At 53.5% G+C, this 9,365-nt stretch overlaps 1 protein-coding gene across 2 annotated transcripts in view; it reads right to left on the bottom strand.

Moving 5' to 3' along the window:
• Nucleotides 1-3,105: 3,105 nt before the first annotated feature.
• The window catches only part of CORO7 (coronin 7), a 101,584-nt gene continuing 95,324 nt past the window's right edge, over nucleotides 3,106-9,365 (bottom strand). For both annotated transcript variants that reach the window (XM_053364111.1, XM_053364113.1), the window contains exons 23-28: nucleotides 8,648-8,737; nucleotides 7,831-7,947; nucleotides 6,589-6,724; nucleotides 5,183-5,274; nucleotides 4,604-4,690; nucleotides 3,106-3,726 (exon numbers count right to left, since the gene is read on the bottom strand). In XM_053364111.1, coding sequence (XP_053220086.1) covers nucleotides 3,721-3,726; nucleotides 4,604-4,690; nucleotides 5,183-5,274; nucleotides 6,589-6,724; nucleotides 7,831-7,947; nucleotides 8,648-8,737 — 528 coding nt within the window. In that variant the 3' untranslated portion in view covers nucleotides 3,106-3,720. The remainder of the gene's footprint in view (nucleotides 3,727-4,603; nucleotides 4,691-5,182; nucleotides 5,275-6,588; nucleotides 6,725-7,830; nucleotides 7,948-8,647; nucleotides 8,738-9,365) is intronic.

The following is a 9,365-nucleotide window of genomic DNA, read 5'->3' as shown; positions in this document are numbered from 1 at the left end:
GGCAATGCTTAGGGACAACTCCAGTGAGGAGAGAGTGCTGCGTTGGATCATAGACTCTGGAGCCAGTCATCACCTGATGACAGCGCCACCTGATGGACAAATGTGGAACTGCAGGGCTGTTTCAACTGGGAAAACAGTTGTTTTTGCTAATGGGTCACAGAGACATTTAACCACTGTTGGAAATGTGTTTGTTTCTTTCTTGCAGGCGGAGCTAGAGGTCTACGTCGTGCCTGAGATAAAACATTGTCTTTTATCTGTATCATGTCTCTTACAGGAGGGGTATAAGGTTTGTTTTGAAAAGAATGTCTGTACAATTTCCAGAGGGGGGAAGCAACTGGTAAGTGTTGAGAGAAATCAGAACAACCTCTTTGTTCTGGAAACACCTCTGGAGGGTGAGGGGAATGCTGGGAAAGCCACTGATCACACTCATGTGTCGTGTGCTTGCGTGTGGCACAAGAGGATGTCACATGGGTCCTGTGAGGACGTTCAGATGTTATCAGAGTGCACCAAAGGGTGCCGGGTAAGAGAATGTGGTCAACCTTTGAATTGCAAGGCTTGCAGGAAAGCCAGAAACAAGGGATTTAATGATCCCAGGGTGGAGAGAGTAACCACAAAGCCTTTTGAGCTTGTACATGCAGACCTTTTTGGTATGCCACAGCCAAGTCTGGGCAAGGCCAAGTGGCTGATGGTGCTGACAGATGATTTTACTAGGAACTCCTGGGCGTTCACGCTGAGAACGAAGGATGAGGCAACGCAACTGATCAAAGATTGGGTTGCTGAGGTGGAACTAAGGTTCTCCACCAAGGTGCAGGGGTTCAAGTGTGACCGAGGTTCAGAGGTCACTGGGTCTGCTCTAAAGGGTTTCTTTCGCCAGAGAGGGATACGTCACAAAGTGACTTCTCCTCAGGAGAGTGGCGTGGCAGAGCTTAGGAGTAAAGCTCTGGTTCGAGCATCAGAGATTCTACTGGATGATTCTGGTTTGCCTCAAAGTTTTTGGGGGGAGGCGGTAAAGACGGCCAATTTCACGATGAACAGGTGCTACAATTCAGTGGTAGGTGACACCCCGTATTTCCTGCTTCATCGACAGAAGCCGCTTGTGCATTTCTTTCGCACTTTTGGTTGCAGGGCCATGGTGCCTGTACCAAAGTGGTTGCAGCAAGAGGGTGGTCCAAGGTACCAGGAAATGATCTTCTGTGGATATGAGCCTGCGACAAAGGGATGGAGGTTCGCATATCCAGAAGGTGATCAGACCAAGCTTCTGGTCAGTAAACAGGCTGAGTTCTATGAGCAGGATGGTTGGGCAAGGCGCAAAGCGAGCCCTGACGTTCACTCAGATTGTCTGTCTGACTCTGAGGAGGAGGGAGAGCCAGAGCCTGAACCTGCTGGTGGAGACCAGGTCCCTGAACAGAGTAGGGCGTCTCCACAGGTTGTTAAAAGAGTGTCCAAGAGTGAGCCCTCATCTCCTGTTCGCATAATGGAGAAAGCTCACAGACGTGTCAAGTCAGAGGGGGAGTCTTCTGATGAGGAAGACGCACAAGCTGGCCCCAGTGGGTCAGGAGGAGCACCCCAGTTTGTGCCCAGGCGGTCATCTCGGGCAACAAAGGGAATTCCACCTGAGAGGTTTCAGGTCACCAATGCGTGGGTTGGTTTCGCACAGTGCGAACCTGGGATTTGTGAGGAGGTTCAACAGTTGCCTGAGACAGAAGCCAGGAAGGGGCAAGAGGCAATGGGAAAGGAGTTGAACTCAAAGAGGTCTGTAGATGTGTCCTCACACTGTCCCTCAGGATGCGAGACGAGAGGGGGTGTTAGGAGAACCAGAACTTACAGGGTTAAGAAGTTCTGAGTGACGTCTCACATTCTGAGGCGTGGCTATGTTTACAGAGGGGAGTGTTTCTCTGTGTGTTTTTCTCTTTCGGTTTTGACCGAGAAGCGGAGATCATGTCTGGTTTTTCTCCGGGCTGACATACGATGTTATTCTACTCATTAAAGACTGTTGGAGATAAGAGGAAAGCCTGCGTGCAGTCTGATTTATTGGCCACACAAGCAGCAGTTTCCTCCGCTGTGTAAACTCTGCTACAAAGGCCAAAGAGGCTGGGAAGAGATTATTACCGGCACGGACAGCAGTGACGCAGCTAAGAAGAGTGCCGGACGCCATTGGCCTCCATATCCACTGTCCCTCAGACCTTGTGGGGGGCCAGACTATATTTTGAAAAAAAATATGAACGAATTCCTATGCCCCACAAATAACCCAGAGATGCATTTTAAATAAAAGGACACATTCTACTAATGTAAAAACATGCGGATTCCTGGAACAACTGCGGGCTGGATTGAGAAGGTGCTTGGGCCGGATCCAGCCCCCAGGCCTTAGTTTGCCTACCCATGCTTTGGAAGGACAGGAGCAAAATGAAAGTATAGAAAGTACAGACAGGTGAGGACTGTCCCCAGGTGGAAAAACCCCCATGCTTACAATGTGCTCCAGTGCACACAAAGTCCTCTTACACGCACATTTATAGTGGATTTAAATCTCTTGTCCGATTATTCCTGGATTGGGATGAATCTGAATTTAATGGGGGCCAAGAGCAGCTGCCAGTTGTTGGAGGAGGAGATCATGGGGCAACCCCAAAAGGAATTGAGGCACGAGGGGCTTCAAACCCACAGAAATCTCCTGCGTGGATGAGCCCAGGATTTGTCACCGGAAAAACCCAGGATTCCTGAGCCTGACTTCTTTCTTGACCTGACCCAGCTGCTTCTGGACTTTGATCAGAAGAAAAGCCCTGCTGGATCAGGCCCAAGGGCAGCAGCGCGCAGGAACTAAGGAAGGCAGGCATTCGCTGTCATGGAGGAGGAAGTGAGGAGAAGTAGTTTTCCCCTGGGATAGTGGCGCCCCTTTTCCCAGGCACAGAAGCCACAGCCCACCGGCCCAAAAGTCTGCAAGGCAGAACCAGGGTCTGTAAGGCATGTGGGGGCCACAGGGGGCCTCCAGGTACATGTATGACACCAGCACCTGTTCCGGGGTGCAGAAAGGTCTACCAGGCTGGGACGGGGGGAGAAGAGTCGCTTTGGGGAGAAGGCTGGTGTTTTGAATAACAGACACAAGAGGCAAAAGAGCTGAAATTGACATTCTTTCAAGTTACACTGGCAGGGCAGACACAGAAGGCAAGCTTTGCTCTGAGGACAAGCCTGGCGAAACAATTCGGGGCGCGGTTGTGACGGAAAGACAACCCTAGAGCTGCAGGGGGCAGAAGGAGCCCCCCAAGCAGCCTTCCTCCGCTCCCAAATGAGTTTGGAGACCCCCAAAGCCACATGTCCCTCGTGGATGGGCCCTCCAGAGGGGCTGGGGGCCTGGCAGGCACAGGGCAGTTCCAAAAGTCGACCTGGGCTCAGCAGCCAGAAGTGCCGGTCAGACTGTCAAGGTGGAAGCCGAGGCAAACTTCTGCCTGGGGGGCAGGAAGTGGGGCAGCAGCCCAGACAAAGGAGGGTCCAGGGGGAGGAAGGAAGATTCGGCGGACAGGATCTCCTTGGCATCTTTGTCGAGGTGTGGGCAGGCGGTGGCCCAACCCAGGGTGGCAGTGTTGGCGCGGGGGGGGGGGGAGAGGAGCCTGGAAGTCAGCCTGCTCCTCCCAGGGGGGCCTGAGGCCTGGGCACCCTCCAGTCCGCGGAGGAGAGGGTCATCCGGGCAGTAAGGCCACTGCATGCGGTCCCTGGTCGAAGTGTCCGCCGTTAGTCCTATGGAGTAGAAAAGGGAGAGAGAAGAGGGATGGAGGGATGGATAGGAGAAGCCAAACTGGCCACTGCTCTGGGGCGTCTCTTGCGCTGGGGGTGCTGGGAAGGACACCCTTGCCCACAAGACCACCCTTGCCAACTTGGGAGGGGAAGGGACACGGGAGATACCCCAGAGGCCACCAGCCCGTTAGAATTCCTGCTCTGTGATTGCAGTCATGGGATTTTTGTCTTTCACATGACGGTGTATGTTTTGACTCCACAAAGTGAGAAGTGACGGAGACAGGATGTTTTTATTACTGTGTTCCGTGAAGTGGGACTATTGTCCTTTGCTGTCTGATGCTAGAGAGAGAGGGAACCATGTTGCAGTGCTCTGTGTATGTTTATATGTAGATAAAGTAGATTAGCCAAAATGCTGAGTTGCTGAGGTCTGTTGCGCAAGCTGCGAAGACTCTGTGGATCCCTAAGTGTGCCGGTGTCGGTTGGCATCGGTCACTGTGATGTTCGGGCTGAAGAAAGCTTTTGAAGCTCCCAAACAATCGACCAGGAGGCAGGGAACATGCCAGTCGGGCATGTGTCTCTGCCAGGGTCCTACTCGAGTGTAGGACGAGGTCCTGACAGCCCTCCCCAGCCCAGCCCTGGGATAGGGAGGGGGAACATGGGCAAAGCTGCAGAGGATCAGATCAGAGTGCCCCCCTCCCCCACAGAACTCCCAGTGGGTGCCTTTTGGGCCACAACTCCCACCAGCAGAGCCCCCTGGTGGGTTACAGTGCAAAGCTGGGGGTGGAAGCAGCCCCAAGGCACCAGGATGGGCACAGGCGGACGGGCACGGCTCTCTTCCCCCGGGCATGGCGCTTCTGGGGGGCTCCTGCCCAGCTCTTACCCACTCCTCTTCATCCACTCCTTCGAAGGCGTCCTGAGGCAGGGGGTCGTCTCGGTTGCCCAGCTTGGCCACCATGGCATTCAGGAGCTGCAGGGGAGCCAACCGTTGCCAGGATGTGGGCGCGAGAAGGGCTAATGCATCTGCCACCGTAAGACCTTCCCCCTCCTCATGGTGCCCCCGCAACACTTCTCTGTTGGGTATATTTCTATCCCTCCTTTTTCTCCCTGAGGAGCTCAAGAGGACAGCTGTGGTTCTCCTTCTCCCTCTCTAATCCGCCCAACAACCCTGTGAGGAAGGCTCAGCTGAGAGGTCACCTTGCAATCTTCACCACCCAGTGGGGATTTGAGCCCTCGTCTGTCCTAGCCGGACACTAACCACTACGCGACACTGCCTCTCACCCGCTCCATGGTCTTTTGGATGGGAGATGCAGTTGCTGAGTCTGAGGTGCCTCCCCAGGTTGCATTTGCCTCGCCCCCCCCCCCAGTGACAAGGCCGTGGGCATCAGGGAGAGCTTGCCAGCCCCCTCCCCTCCTTCCCCTGCCCCCCAAGCCAGAGCTGCCAGCCCCGCAGCGTTCTCACCTCCTCCTTCTTCTGCTCGTCCGACTTCTCCTCCAGGTAGACAGAGGATGGCACGTATTTCCGGCTGGGAGCCTCCTTCGGGGCTTCGCTCACTGCGGAAGGAGGTGGCATGGCAGGTCAGTGGCGGAAGGGGCATGGAGGCAGATCGCCAGGGGGCCCTTTCCTCAGCCACAAGCCCACCTGGGGTCTCCCCAACACAGGAAAGGCCTTTCCATGGCCAGAGGGGAAACCCAGCAGGGGGGGGGGGCTTTCTGTGTTCTGAGATGCTGTGCCCCCAGCAAAGGTCCTCTATTCCTACCGCTGTGATTTCCTCAATGCCACCCCTTCACACAGCCAGCCAAAGGGCGGCCAAAAGGGATTCATTGGAGGTCTTTAAGCAGAGCTCAGGTGGCCAACTGCCAGGGATGCTTTGGCTGTGATTTCTGCACTGGAGGGGGTGGACTAGATGACTCTAGGGGTTCTCTGGGAAGAACTATGGAGAAAGAACTGGAAATTTACAGCCTGTGAAGTATTGAGGGGAAATCTAATCAAGATGTTTTATACATGGTACTTAATACCTTCCAAAATAGCTAAAATGTATAAGATAAAAACAAATCCGTGCTGGAGGTGTGGTAAAACAGAGGGGACACTTATACATGTTTGGTGGACCTGTGAAAAAACCAAAAGCTTCTGGAATATAGTATATGACGAGCTTAAAAAAATGTTTAAGTATAACTTTATGAAAAATACAGAAGCTTTTCTACTAGGGATAACGGACACAGGTATAGCAAGAGAAGATCAGAAAATATTCCTCTATGCCACAGGAGCAGCAAGGATCCTAATTGCTAAAAACTGGAAAAAAGAAATTGTGCCAACAAAAAAGGAATGGCAAGCAAACTGTTAGAGTATATTGAACTGGCTAGATTAACAGAGGCAATTAGAGACCACACTAGACAAGAATTTCAAAAAGCATGGGGGAAATGCAGAGTATACTTCACAAAACAGTGCCCTAAAATACATACCTGGACTTGTTTAGATTAATGTCTGCAGGAGACTTTGTGGATATTTAAGTTATAATTAGAAAAATCTTAATAATTATTCATAAGGGAAACAGCTTATAAGAAGTAAATAAGGAGCCAGATAGAGGATAAAGGAAGGCTTTTATTTGGTTGTTTGTATTGTTGTATGTTATGCTTATTGTATGTTATACTCAGGTCTAATGAGGGTGGATTTCTGTATTGGGGGGTGGGGGTTTATGTTATGTTGTAAATAAAATTTCCAATAAAAATTTAAAAAATAAATGAATAGATTACTCTAGGGGTCCTTTCCAACTCTACAACACTATGATTCTATAAACCCTGAACTCTCTGCAACAGCACGCACACCCCCCCCCGCTGATGCGCTCCCCCTCGCCCCCTGCCACATACCTGGGGTCATGTCTTTCGGCCGGAGGCTGACCTTGCGGTGCTGACCGTCAGAGCCGCCCAGCCAGGCGGCGGCCGACAGGGCCGGTTCCCACCACACCTCCGTGGGAGGATAGAGGTCATCCTGGAAGAACTCTTTCTATGGGGAGAAGGGGCAGGACAGGAGCACAGAGGGCATCAGTCCGTGGGTCACTCAGCCTGCACACCCCACATGGTGGGAAGGTTCGAGAGAAAGAAAGGATTCATTCATGCAGAGCCTAACCTGTGGAACTCTCTCCCACAGGAGGCAGCGATGATGACCCCTGACTTTAAAAGAGGACGAGACAAAATCATGGAGGGGAGGGCTGCTTAAAGTCATCGAGGCTGGGGGGCCACCAAAGGCTCCAGGGGCAGCTGCTTCCATAGTTTCCCTGTATGTAGGAATGATCGCTGGGTGCGGAGCACACTCCCCCCACAGATAAAGCCACAGCTGTCTGAACATCTTGCCCTCTGTCTAACCTTTGGCCATCTCAGTAGTCTGTGGTGTCCTGTCTGTGACCTTTGTCTCTGAGACCTTTGTCTCCTGTGCAAGGGGGAAATGACGCAGTGGAAACAGGTGCCAAAATAGCTTTGTACCACCCCACGATCGCGGGACTGGAAGATGTGTAAAGGTCACAGCCCAAAATGTATCTGCCTGGGTTTGCATATTGTGTCAATAAAAGGAGCCTCCACAGAGCTGGCCGGCAGCTTGCTTGCAGCTCACCTGCGTTATCAACTCCTGCCTCATGTCCTTCACTTCACCTGTGTGCCAGGTGAAGCTGTACTTCCTTTTATCTGCCCTGAATCTGTGGAACTCCCTCCCACAAGAGGCAGGGATGCCCAGGAAGCTAGATGGCTTTAAAAGATTGGGCAAATTCCTGGAAGAGGAGGAGAGGGCTCTGGCTGGCTCCTAGCTGGGATAGCTAGGAGTGGAGTAATTTGTCTCTCTTCCTTTTGGTCCCTGCCCAGTGATGGACGCTGAGACACTCAGGTCTGACTGCGAATCCTCACCTGGCTGGGCCTGTTCCGAAAAGGAGCAGGGTCACTCTGGGAAGCTTGCCGAGATGCCAGCTTGGGGTGGTGTTGTGGCTGGAGGTGGGCAGGGCAACGGGGCATGGCATTGTTCGGGGAGGGTGACGAGACCTTTCGCGGTGCTGCCTCTATACTCCGAGCCTTCCCTCCTCCTCCCCTGCCAGAGACCAAGGGCCCAGAGGCCCAGTACCCTACCTTCACCCGGGGCACCCGGAAGGCCACGGGCTCAATGGAGGTCTGGCGGAGGCGCAGGGCTCGGGCAATCTCCACCTCCCGAATGTCACACTCCGTCTTGGGCAGGAACTGGTAGCCCTGCGGAAGTCAAGAGGTCAGGACCTTGCGGGGACACCTTTCCCAGAGCGCGGCTACAAGGGCGCAACAACGCCCTCTGCGCCTCCCAGGGTCTTTGGAAGTGAAGCAGGGGGCACATCTGGGCACCCGCCACACGCCAATTTGCACTCAACCCTTGGGGTTGTGACTCTAGTAACTCCACAAGTGCTCTGCCCAGAACAGCCACAAGAGGGCAGGCCAGAAGCAGGTTTTGCAGGCCAGATAAGGGGGCAGAGAGGAGGAGTCAGCCCCCTGGAACTTCACTGCCCCAAAGGGCAGTTCTGGTTGGTCACAGGGACTGGCATTCCCCCTTGGCATTCCCAGTAACAGCTCAAGAGGCTGCTGGATTCCGGCTCATTCTGTCTCCCACCCCTGCATTTCCCTGGCCCCCACTCCAAATTCAGGGGTCCTCCCCACTTGAGCCAGGAGATTTCGCTGACAGCTGCTCTGTGGACATTTCCTCCTCACCTCCAAATCTTGCAAATCCACATTCTTTCCCTTTTTTAAGGAACCAAGCCACAGCCCTCATGGCTGCAGAGGAAAGCCCAGAGAGGTGGACTGAATCAAACAAAGACTCCCCCGGGGCAAAGGGGGGTGACTTTCCTTACTGCACGTGGCTCCATCTCTCCCAGGGACATAACTGCTGCCCAGATCCCCCCCCCCCGCACCGCTGCCACCTTACCTTATGCGGGTCAGAGGACGGGAAACTGTTGCACTCCAGGAAGAAGGGTGCCTCTGGGACCACCTCGTAGATGTACACCCTGGTGTCACCCTAAACACGTGGCAGAGAGAAGAGGCTTTGCAGTGCGGGGGGTGGCCTGCCTTCCCTGAGCAAGAGGGGGGTGGTCTGGGATCTAAGTCAGAAGGAATGGGGGCAGGGAAGGTACCTAGAAAGGGGGTGCCTGGGCTGGCCTCAGGGTCAGAAGGGGCTGCTCACCCAGCCAGGCTCACGGTGGCCAAGCCCCTCCGGGACTCAGCGCCAGGAGGCTGGCATGACTCTTCCCACCCCCAGATCTGGAAAGTTAACAAAACAGACCCTGTGCTACCCGAAAAACAAAGAGCGGGTTTTCTAAAGTTTGGCATCTATTCAAGCAAATGCGTTGAAGCCACCCTTCCGTCAAGGCTCCTATGGAGAAAGCTCCTTGGCTCATGTGCTTTTGAAGGACCACCGTCTGTAAATATAATGCTGTTTTTGGAAATTCCACCCACTCCCTCCTCTCTCCTCAAGGCCTTCCTTCCTTCCTTCCTTCCTTCCTTCCTTCCTTCCTTCCTTCCTCCCTCCCTCCCTCCCTCCCTCCCTCCCTTCCTTCCTTCCTTCCTTCCTTCCTTCCTTCCTTCCTTTCATCCTTCCTTCCCCTTTCTAGCTTTGATCTTTTCCCTTTGTTGTTGTTATTGCTTGT

This window comes from Podarcis raffonei, chromosome 14 (assembly GCF_027172205.1).
Source record: "Podarcis raffonei isolate rPodRaf1 chromosome 14, rPodRaf1.pri, whole genome shotgun sequence".
Taxonomy (NCBI): Eukaryota; Metazoa; Chordata; class Lepidosauria; order Squamata; family Lacertidae; genus Podarcis; species Podarcis raffonei.
Note: the sequence above shows the minus strand (reverse complement) of the source record. Positions and strands in the feature narration are given on the sequence as shown.